We start from the raw sequence: 11,450 nt of genomic DNA, 5'->3' as shown, positions 1-11,450 counted from the left end.
AAAAAGACAGAAAGGCAGAGGCTGAAAGGTCAACTGCGTGCTGTTGCCTCTTCTGGTTTATAGGAGGGGGACCAAGCAGTAGTGGGGCAGAAAAAGAAATCAGTGCAGAAAAGGCCAACTTTGGGTAAGTGTCAGGCGTCGGTCAGCCAGGAAAGAGGCGAGGAAGCCTGGCCGTTGTCACATGAACATATCGTCGTAGTCGGGAGGGCGAAGGTGGTCAGGGTTAGGCCTGAAAGAGGAACGGAGAATGGTTTAAGTTTAATTCTGCAATTAAAATTAATTCTAGGATTAAGGAACCAGGAAGGCTTAGCGGTGGGAACTCCCACCCTTATCATCAGAACTATAGCCCTTACCTGGTTGCGTATCAGTTTAATAAGAACGTAACATTGTGATAATGGAACAGGAGGTAGAGGCTGTGGCTGTGGGGAGGAGGGTCTTTGCCCAGTTCCCTGATAGGCCAATTGGTCCCTGGCTCAGGAAACGTACAAGAGTGACTCATGTCCTCATCACTGGCAGCCTAGACTACTGTAACTCCCATAATGTGGGGCTGCCTTTGAAGACTGAGAAGCTGCAACTGGTAGAGAATGCACTAGCTAGTAGGAAAGCCTGTTCTCACAGAGCTGTGCCTCGTCTGTGGCCCCTTCCCTGCTTGTCAGTAGGTTCGGGGTCCCAGTTCTGAGTGCTGGGTATGACCTCTAAGAGCCAACGTGGCAGGGGGTTATCCCAGGGGCTCCTTGCTCAGTAGGATTCTCCCCGTCCTACTGGGACAGTGAGAGAGGGTGTGCAGGGACCAGGAAGCAGGCCTGCCCCGTGGTGGCCCCCACAGTACGGAACATGCTGCCCCCCAAGGTAACTGTGACCCCGTCTTGTCCGGCAGTTCCAGAAGACAACACCCTGTACTTTTTCAGTGGGTTTTTGCTTCCAAAACATGGACAGCAAGTGGCCTTTCAATGACATGGTCATGGTTTCAGAGTGTTTATTATTTTATTGTGATTTCTACAGCTCTCCAATCCTAGAGAAATTTGGAATCAGGGTGTTTGCAAAGTTTCTCAGTTTGGGTGGGATGCTTTTATGCTTGGTCCACGACCAGGCCAAACGGTGACCCAGCTTATGACAGGCTCAGTATGGCACCAGCACAACTCCCCTGTTTTTCTCCCATCCAAATTTCTAAAGTCATGTGAACATTTCCCTCTGGGGGCTGGCATTTTCTGGCAACTGAGGGACCATGGGAAATTTAGGTCCCATGGTCCAATGCCCTGAGCAGAAGATGCACCACCCGTGCATCAATGTGTTGGGGATTCTCAGCAAGTGCGGAAGAAATACATTTTGCAGATTCAGTTTTCCAGCAACCCACGTGGCAGTGTCTCCTCAATACTCACCTGCCCCGGCTGGCCCCTGGGGGTCCAAACGGGTCAAACCTGGCCCCTGGAGGAACGGAACCAGGGGGGAGTCTGCTGGGGAGCCCGGAAGAGGGGTCAAGAACCGGATTCCGAAATCCTGATCGAAGCGGGTCAAAGATCATTCCCCCTCCTCGACCCCTGAGGAAGAGAATCACGTGTGAATGCAGATCTCAGATCAGGACAATGATGGATTTGTCGCTAATCCACCCAAGGAAGCAGGGAAGATTCTCCCCCTTTCAAAGCTTCTGGGTTAGTCCACCAAGGTGGTCAGCAGGTCAGGACTGATGAAAGGACAAACCTCTTTACATACATCCACCTTATGGAACTCACTGCCACAAGGTAGTTTTTAATTTTTCTTTTTTAAGGAGTAGACTTGGTTTTCTGCCCTGTTCTCTTCACGTGCCTACAGAAGATAATCAAGTACAAATCAACTTGCGCAACTGGACCCCCTCACTTGGCTCTGCTTTTGGCCTACTGCTTCCTTGCACAGGACTTCCACACCCAACGTCTGATCGGGGCCTCCCAGGCTGGTTGGAGAAAATAGGAGCTGGAACCCCACGTATCTGGAGGACACCAGCGTTGGGAAGTCTACAGATCTGTGATGGAATGGACTTATGAAGGCCAGGCTCAGCGAGATAAGTGTGTTCTTAGTTCACTGCAAGAGTGTGGGAAGTTCAAGAGGATGAGACTGGTGCCCCCCTAAGGAATTCACGGTGTTGTGGCTGGCTGGCTTGGGAGCTAGGGTTCAGTCTGGGGAGATAGAGGTTGAAGCTAATAAACACAGAACTGAATTTGCATTGTCTCTTGGAATTCTTTGGGCTACACCTGACAAGATCAGACCTTGGCAACTTTAAAATGTGTGGACTTCAACTCCCAGAATTCCTCAGCCAGCCCTGGGAATTCTGTGAGTTAGTCCACACATCTTAAAGTTGCTGAGGTTGAGGGACACTGCTCTAGATGAATTGTAAAAAAGAAAATCGTTGAAATAAGGGATTGACTTACCCCAAAGGGTCTAGGTCTTGACTGCCAATATCAAATGGCTCCAGTGGGCCTGACCTGAAACAGAACTCATTTTCACTCTAGTACCAGCAACAGATCTACCCAACGCTTCCTTTTAACCCTGGAGTGGGTGAAGTTGAGACCCTCCCTGGCACCCAGAGCTCGATATACCCGGCCTGTAGGCGGCTTGCTGGTCGGACTGACCTGACACGCTAACCCTCAACGCATGTTAACCAAACACAATTGCAGTGTTAAAGAAACACGCCATACCCAAAGTGATAAACCAGATGACAACTTAACATCACGGCTTTAATTCATAGAGTCCTGCAAAATAAGAGCTGGTTTTCCAGCATGCACTCAGCCACAAACTATCCAACCTCCTTTTAGTTAGCCTAATATGTTGTGTGAACTGTATAACCTCAGGACGTAACCCTGCCTTGACCTGTTGGATTACCTCTCCCATTACAACCCCACCAACACGATTAAACTGCGCTCTTCTATGACCGAGAGCCATACAGAAAATACTAAGCAACAGGTAGAAGGAAAGTTATTCCCCCAGCTAAATTCCACTCCCATCACTCTTTCAGCGGAAAATGCATGATGGGAAACTCTTGGTCTGAAATCTTCTTCGGATCCCAAGAGAAGGGCGGCTCTCTTTTGGGTGGGCTTCTTTGAAGCTGCTCCTTGCTCTTTCGGCGACTGAAAGCTCATTTAGTGGACCTCGGGGAAAGTCTGCTATTTGTGAATGTCCGTTAAATGTGAAGGTACATCCTCATGGGAACTCATAACATTGGCCATTATTTTCAGAGGTGGCTTAAAAGGTCCCGAAAAAGGAAGGAAGTTGGGGACAGGCGTCATCCCTTAGGCTAAGCCATGGCTTGTCCAACAGACCACACCTAGCCGGCTCCACTTTACCTCAGATCACACAACACAGTAAGTTACAGGCCTTGATTTACAAACCATCATAGAAGGATTTTACATGGATGCATTCAGATAACATGCCATTATCCCACTTTTTGGGGTTACACAATGAATCGCAAACGATAGTGTGGGCTGGGTTCACACAGCAAGCTAACCCACATAAATCTAACCAAGTTAACCCTGATCAAGCTTAGCATGTTGTGTGAGTGCAGCCACTAGATTCTGATCTGATCTGCTTAAATATATCATGTGAACACAGGTACTGCATCATGAACTAACCAGGCTGAGTAAGCACAGCAAGCTAAAATGGTTAACCAAAAATCTAACCAAGGTTAACCCTGATCAAGGTTAGCATGATTTGCCACTGAAGCCATTTGATCTTTAACTGACCTGCTTAAGTGTGTTGTGGGAACACAGCCAGTAGTTCATCATGGCTTACTGTCAGCCTCACCTGGCAGACCAGGCAGGAAACACGACCAGATAAACTAATTCTACGTTATTGTAGAGCTACATTAACAGAAACTTGCAAGTCTGAAAGTACAATTCCCACCCACCCCCTTTACAGCCCGAGACGTTAGGGAGGGTCCCTTCTGAGCCGCTTTCTGCACCCATTATGCAGCTGTGGGCTATGCTGCCTCTTATCCGACCACTCCCTAGGCAGCGTCTCTCAAGGTCTTTCCCACATACACTGGACTGATCCTAGAAACGCAAATCAGACAGTTTGCGAAAGGGCCCCATTTTATGGCAACCTACACTTTTCAGCACCCCCCTTAGATATTTGGAAAGAACTCCACTTACTTGTCGAAATCTGCCAGATGTTCTGGGTCAACGTAGTCGGTCACTTTCAAAGTTAAATCGGCCACTTTCTGTGTTTTGGGATCCTGGAAGAGACGGATCGAGGCAACCCTGAGCCATGAAGGTGAACCCCAACCGCAGGGCGGTGAGATGCCAGGAGGGGGAGCAGCAGGAAGGTCAATCTAGACCCTGACTTGGCATGCCTTTAGCCCCCCTTAATCGCAAGAGCAGTGAAAGAAACTCCTATCATCCACAGCCAAGATGGCAAACTCAGAGGGAATATGGGGTTTATGGTCCAAGAGAGAGCAGAAGGCAGAAGAAGACCATCTGGATCTGCCGGGCAGGTCTTTTTCTCCAAGGCTTTGCGGGGCACACACGCCTCAGAGGTGCCATGCTGTAGCCCTGACTGGCTAGGACCCAGCCCAGGACACCGAAAGTGGAATCTCCCCCCCACCCCCCACGTTCAGTGGGACTCACTAGCGGAACTCACACCATGATTACGGTGACCATATTTTCTCGGAAAAAATAAAGGACAAACCTGAAAAAGGGGCAGATCTGAAAGAGGTTGATAACGATAAAACAATTTAATTGTTTACATTTATAACTTTGCTTTACAAAGGAAAATTCAAGAGCCAAACCAAGGAAAACTTACATAAACACATATTCGAATAAAAATATCTAAAATCAAACCGTTTATGTAATTAATTTTGAAAAGACAATTCAATTTCCGTATTGGTCACATGAATCTGAAAGACCATTTGTGCAGTAAAAGTTAAATGCCCAGAATAAAGGACCAAAGTGAGTTGTTGAAAAGTCAATCAATCTAAAAGACAGCTTTCTGAAATAAAGGAGTGTATGGTCACCGTAATCATGATGCATATGATGTCACTTGCCCTCCCTGGCCTCCCCCACAGGTACCCAAGCTGTCAGTGGCTCCAAACTGTACCCCTGATTGTCTAGGAGCTGGTGCCACTGAAGCCCAGCAGGTTTGCCAGGCACTGGAGAACAGTGGGGTGACTTGGCAGATGTCAGACTCACCCACCAGACTCACACAAATGATCAAATTCCTATGCCAGACTCATTGCATCCAACCTGTCAGAGTCTTTAAAGACCTGTTGGTCCATGACTCATCACTAGGAAAGTAACGAACGGCCACAACCTGCAGATAAGAGCCCTAAAAACATCCACTCCGGACTTCCACCCGGACAGGACAGCGCGCTGACGTGTTTCTCGGAGCTCCAGGGGCGCCCGAGCTGTATTTGATCAGCGGTGGGTCTAGAGGAGAGAAGACCACCAAAATACTCCCCTGGGGTTCGGAAGATTAACCACGAGAGCCCCGGACGCTGTTCCTCCCGCCTTTCCTGGTCTCCACCCCGGGAAAACCGGTGAGTAGAACAGCGAAGGTGGCTGGGAACTCCATCATGCTTTACAAATGCAGAGAGCCTCATGAATGAGAGACATTAGCACCGCAGTCCGGTGTCTTAGATCACTTTAGAAGAGGGAGGGCGGGGTCTCTCTACTCTCCTCCTCTTTGGATTATTATTTTTTCTTTTTTTGTTTTATTAATATCTAAGATCTATCTCTGGACTACACTTTCAGATGCTGGTGAGTTACTTTTTTATTCTCTGTCATGGAATGTCATGGGTGGAAACTGACAAATGGACTTTGCTATGATATGGAAATGCTTTATGGATTTTAAATAGAGGATTTTATAAATCATTAATGGTTTGCCTTTTTTATGGGATTATAATTTTTTCCTTTTTTGTTTTTGTTTTTTGGCTTATAAACGTATATTGGACTATGAATCTGCTGTTGGATTTTTATAGCTGAGTTTTCCCTTTTCTTCATGTTGAACTTAAAAGCTTGAGAACTGAGAATTGTTTATATATTTTATTATCTATATTTGGGAACAATAAGAGACAGCTCTCTATAGTTGGGATTATAACTGCTGTGTCGTTAGAGAACTTGGAAGAAAGCTGTTGCTATTGGATTATAATTGTTGTTCTTTGAAGATATTGAACTTGGTACTGCTTACAGTGGCTTCAAGAGGGAAGAAGGATAAAGAAAAGGAAAGAGAATCAACAAGAACTTCTATAGAACCGGCTGAGGGGGTGGAGATATGAAAAAAGTACTAGATGCAATCACTGCCTTAAGCCACCAGACGGACCAAAGAGACACAAAAATGAATGAAAAAATAGACAATTTAAAGAAGGAATTGACTCAAGAATTTAGAAATGAGGTTCAGAAAGTGAAGGATGTGGTGGATAATTTGTTAACTGATCTCAAGAATACTCAAGGACAGGTACAGTTGTTAGAAATTAAGTCAGAAGCAGTCACTAAAGATATTGATCTAAATCTGGATGCTGTTGCATTAGCAGAAATGAGGGAGAAAGAATTCATCTTGAGATTGAGATCAGTAACAGAAAATCCTGGGGAAGATGTAAGAAAATCTATTATTACCGCATTAGCACAATTTTTAAAGATGGAGGAACAAGATTTAGACTCTGAAATAGACAAAATCTATAGAGTCAATTCACGTTATGCTAGAGAAAAAAAGGTCCCAAGAGATATACTAATTCACTTTGTATGGAAGGTCCTAAGAGAACAAATTTTGAAAAAAACATTATAATGATGGATTGCGTATCTCAGGTAAAAAGGTGATTATCTTAAAAGAAATACCTTTAAGAATCTTGAGAAAAAGAAAGGATTACTCCTTCACAGATAAACTAAAGCAACATGGTATTTCTTTCAGATGGGAGAGATTAGAAGGAGTATCTTTTATGTATAAAGAGCAAAGATTTAGAATAAATTTTATTTTAAAGGCAGAAGCCTTTTTGGAAAAATATAAGGCAGACTTTTGCAATACCCATAAAGAAATAGAAGACAAAGAAAAAGAAAAGACTACAGAAGACATCGAAACCAGTGTGGATTTAACAAAATTTGGGGCTTCTGGAGTGGATTATAAAAGACTCTAATACAAATATACTTATAGATTACAAATATTTAACCTGGAATATAAATGGAGCAAATGCTCCTCAAAAAAGAAAGAAAATTTTTCACTTTTTAAAGAAACTGAATTTGGATATAATCTGTCTGCAAGAGACACATATTTGTAAAAAAGACATTAAGTACTTGGTTTGGAAACAAATTGGAGAAGAATTTATATCGGCTGGACCAAAAAAACTAAAGGAGTTGTTTTGTACATACAATCAAAATTGAATCCACAATTGATTTTGACTGATGATGGAGGAAGATATGTGGCAGTTGAAATTAGTATACAAGGGGTCAAAACACTAGTTGTTGGACTGTATGCCCAAATGTTGATAAAGGGATATTCTATAAAAATTTAATAGACAAATTGATGGACTTACAATACGAGAATTGGTCCCTTATGGGTAATTGGAATGGGGTGATTTCTCCAATGGAAGACAAATAGTCCCCAAAGGGGCTGAGACTTAAACAAGGAAAATTACCCCAAACATTCTTTAATTTGAAAGACATGTTGGATTTACAAGATATTTGGAGACTTTTAAATGGAAATTCTAAGGAATATACATATTATTCTGAGAGATTTAAGTCCTTCTCTTGAATAGATATGTTTTTGATTTCTAAAACTCTGATGACGGACGTTACTAAAGTTGAAATATTACCTAAGATTTTTTCAGACCATAATCCTGTTAAGTTGACTATTGTCAGGGGAAAAACCACATTAAACACGGGAGGCAGACACACCATAAAACAAGTCACTTCAAAGTTCTAAAAGCTTTATTAAATGTTAGTTCAACAAGCAAGTAAAATTCAACCAATAGCATACAAGGTACTCACTTAGATTCACATTGCAATGTCGTGACCATTTTAATCGAGCCGTCAGGTAAACAGCTTGACCAAAATGGTCCCGACCCCCTCAGTTGCAATCCTTTTTATCCTTTAAAACCACAAACCTCAGACATGACTCCTAGGTTTAGCAACTGATTCGTAACGTCCTTGGTGCTAATTTTACCATACCTTCCTGTTCTATTCCCATCAGCAAGTTGCTTAGTCTTGCATTTGACGTTTCCTGGCGTTGCCCTACAGGTCACAAGAAGCTGACCTGGCTTTATCAAACACAATCAAAACTAATATTAAAACATATAGAAGGCTACTGAAATTTTCCTCTCACGCTATTAAAGGGAAAAAGAGTACATTTCGATGGAGATTAAATGAGACAATTTTACGGAAAAATGAAATAGTAGATAGTTGTAAAAAAAAAGATAAGAGAGTTTTTTCAACTGAATATGAACGAAGGCACTAATACACAGACTGTTTGGGATGCTAGCAAGGCTTATATGAGAGGTTATTTCATTCAATATAATGCCCAGTTGAAGAGAAAAAAACAAGAGAAGATGCAACTGATTTTAGATGAAATTAAAAATAAAGAGATTGAGATGAGAAACAATCCACTGGATGAGGCTTTGAATACACAAACTAAATTTTTATAAAAACAAATGCCAATGTTAATGATACAGGAATTAGAAACTCAACTGAAATTTACGAAACAGAAATATTTTGAATTTGCGAATAAATCAGGTAGATGGCTAGCTTATAAACTGCGTAAACAACGACAGAAAAGATTAATTTCTAAAATACAACACGATGGGAAGACTTTAATGGATAATGCAGGCATTCAAGAGGCCTTTTTCTGCTACTACTCATAATTATATAAAAAACAAGATGTTCATTTAGATGATATTGATAAATATCTGTCTAAACAAAAATTACCTATTCTTACTGATCGACAGAGAAAATTACTTAATGATCACATAACATTAGAGGAAATGTCAACTGCCTTTAAGAAAATTAATTGTGGAAAAGCACCTGGCCCAGATGGTTAATCAGCGGCTTACTATAAATATTTTGAGGAGGAACTTTGCCTTCCTTTACAAATGACTATGAATTCAATTTTGGACACAGGTGTAATGCCAGAATCCTGGAAAGAAGCCCATATTACCTTGATTCCAAAAGATCAACAGGATCTGACCCTGACAAAGAATTATAGACCAATATCTCTATTGAACAATGACTATAAGATATTTACAACAATTCTAGCGGAAAGAATGAAGAATATTCTTGTAAAATTTATCCATCAGGATCAAGCAGGATTTTTACCAAAAAGACAAATTAGAGATAACATCTGAAATGTTTTAGATATATTAGAATACCTGGAACAACATTATGAAAAACAAGTAGCTTTGATACTTTGGGTCGCTAGCAGGGTTCAAAGTAAACATACAAAAAACCAATGGTTTTAACTAAAAAAATGGATTTTCATCAACAGAAGAAACTGAATGAACTACAGTAACTGGATTTACAATAGAGAAAAAAATAAAATACCTGGGAGTATATTTGACATCTAAGAATGCTGGTTTATTTCAGAATAATTATGTTCCACTCTGGACAGATATTAAAAAAGATTTAGACCGATGGGAAAAGTTACAATTGTCATTACTAGGAAGAATATCGGTGATTAAAATGAATATTTTGCCACAAATTCTATATCTTTTCCAGACAATTCCAATATTGACTTCAGAAGCACCCTTTAAACAATGGCAATGCGACATTTCTAAGTTTATAGGTGAAACTCAAAAAATTAGAATATCGTGCAAATGTTCATTTATATCAGTAAGGCAACTCAAAAGGTGAAACCAATATATGAGATAGACGCATTACATGCAAAGCGAGATATGCCAAGCCTTACTTTGGTATAATTGTGATGATTATGGCGTACAGCTTATGAAAACCCCAAATTCACAATCTGAGAAAATTAGAATAGTGTGAAAAGGTTCGATATTCCAGGCTCAAAATGTCCCACTCTAATCAGCTAATGAATCCATAACACCTGCAAAGGGTTCCTGAGCCTTTAAATGGTCTCTCAGGCTGGTTCAGTAGGATCACAAGCATGGGAAAGACTGCTGACCTGACAGTTGTGCAAAAAACCATCACTGACACCCTCCATAAGGAGGGAAAGCCCCCAAAGGTAATTGCAAAAGAAGTTGGATGTTCCCAAAGTGCTGTATCAAAGCACATCAATAGAAGGTTGTGTGGGAGGGAAAAGTGTGGTAGAAAAAGGAGCACCAGCAGCAGGGATGACCGCAGCCTGGAGAGGAGTGTCAGGAAAAGGCCATTCAAAAGTGTTGGGGACTTTCACAAGGGGTGGACTGAGGCTGGAGTTAGTGCATCAAGAGCCACCACACACAGACAGATCCTGGACATGGGCTTCAAATGTCGTATTCCTCGTCAAGCCGCTCCTGAACAACAAACGACGTCAGAAGCGTCTTACCTGGGCTACAGAAAAAAAGAACTGGTCTGTTGCCCAGTGGTCCAAAGTCCTCTTTTCTGATGAGAGCAACTTTTGCACCTCATTTGGGAACCAAGGACCCAGAGTCTGGAGGAAGAATGGAGAGGCACACAATGCACGATGCTTGAAGTCCAATGTGAAGTTTCCACAGTCTGTGTTGATTTGGGGAGCCATGTCATCTGCTGGTGTTGGTCCACTGTGCTTCATTAAGTCCAGGGTCAACGCACCTGTCTACCAGGAGATTTTGGAGCACTTCATGCTCCCTTCCGCAGACAAGCTTTATGGGGATGCTGACTTCATTTTCCAGCAGGACGTGGCACCTGCCCACACTGCCAAAAGTACCAAAACCTGGTTCAGTGACCATGGGATTACTGTGCTTGATTGGCCAGCAAACTCGCCTGACCTGAACCCCATAGAGAATCTATGGGGCATTGCCAAGAGAAAGATGAGGGACATGAGACCGAACAATGCAGCGGAGCTGAAGGCCGCTATTGAAGCATCCTGGTCTTCCATAACACCTCAGCAGTGCCACAGGTTGATAGCATCCATGCCACGCTGCATTTTCCATGCATTTTAAATTGACTGTACCCCACCTTCCTTATGCTGGTCTGACCATAATAAAGATTTGATTGATATGTCTTACTCCCTTCTGGCTTCTGCTTTGGGTTCAGAACAGAGCAGAATTTTTCTTGTTGCCAATGACCAGTCCCTAAAGCGTTGGGTTTGGGTTACATCTCCATCCCTGAGGACAATTGCTCCTCCTTTGCAGGAGGCCCAGTCCATCCTCCCCAGCAGCCTCACCATGACGTTGAGAATGATGCTGTGGTCCATCATAATGGCTTTCACCAGCAGGTCGCGGGAATCGTCCTTCAGCCGGTACCGCAGAGTGTAGAGGTCCTTGTCCGTGTTCCACCCCGGGGGCAGCATTTCCGACTTCCTCTCATTGGCACCCGGCTGCAACAAGACCCCGGCAGGGGTACAGGTCAAATTTGGCAGGACTG

General features: G+C 42.9%; 1 protein-coding gene across 1 annotated transcript; it reads right to left on the bottom strand.

Moving 5' to 3' along the window:
* LOC148214298 (proteasome inhibitor PI31 subunit-like) lies at window positions 1-11,450 on the bottom strand. The gene is made up of 5 exons (XM_088153979.1): window positions 11,251-11,450; window positions 4,119-4,201; window positions 2,403-2,456; window positions 1,380-1,538; window positions 1-229 (listed from the first exon to the last, which is right to left on the bottom strand). Exons 1-5 carry the CDS (start codon window positions 11,374-11,376, stop codon window positions 178-180), a joined length of 474 nt encoding a protein of 157 aa, XP_088010105.1. The 5' UTR covers window positions 11,377-11,450; the 3' UTR covers window positions 1-177.

This window comes from Python bivittatus, unplaced genomic scaffold (genome assembly GCF_059951505.1).
Source record: "Python bivittatus isolate LINGU-HERP-01145 unplaced genomic scaffold, Pbiv_v1 ctg000700_np1212, whole genome shotgun sequence".
Lineage (NCBI taxonomy): Eukaryota > Metazoa > Chordata > Lepidosauria > Squamata > Pythonidae > Python > Python bivittatus.
This window is presented reverse-complemented; position numbering and strand designations above follow the sequence as displayed.

Excerpts from the sequence above, each read along its gene's own strand:
- LOC148214298 (XM_088153979.1), bottom strand. The coding sequence starts at position 11,376 with ATGCTGCCCCCGGGGTGGAACACGGACAAGGACCTCTACACTCTGCGG. Across the intron at positions 4,202-11,250 it reads GCATCATTCTCAACGTCATG|GATCCCAAAACACAGAAAGT; the intron begins GTGAGGCTGCTG and ends CGTCTCTTCCAG. Across the intron at positions 1,539-2,402 it reads CAAGACCTAGACCCTTTGGG|GGGTCGAGGAGGGGGAATGA; the intron begins GTAAGTCAATCC and ends TCTCTTCCTCAG.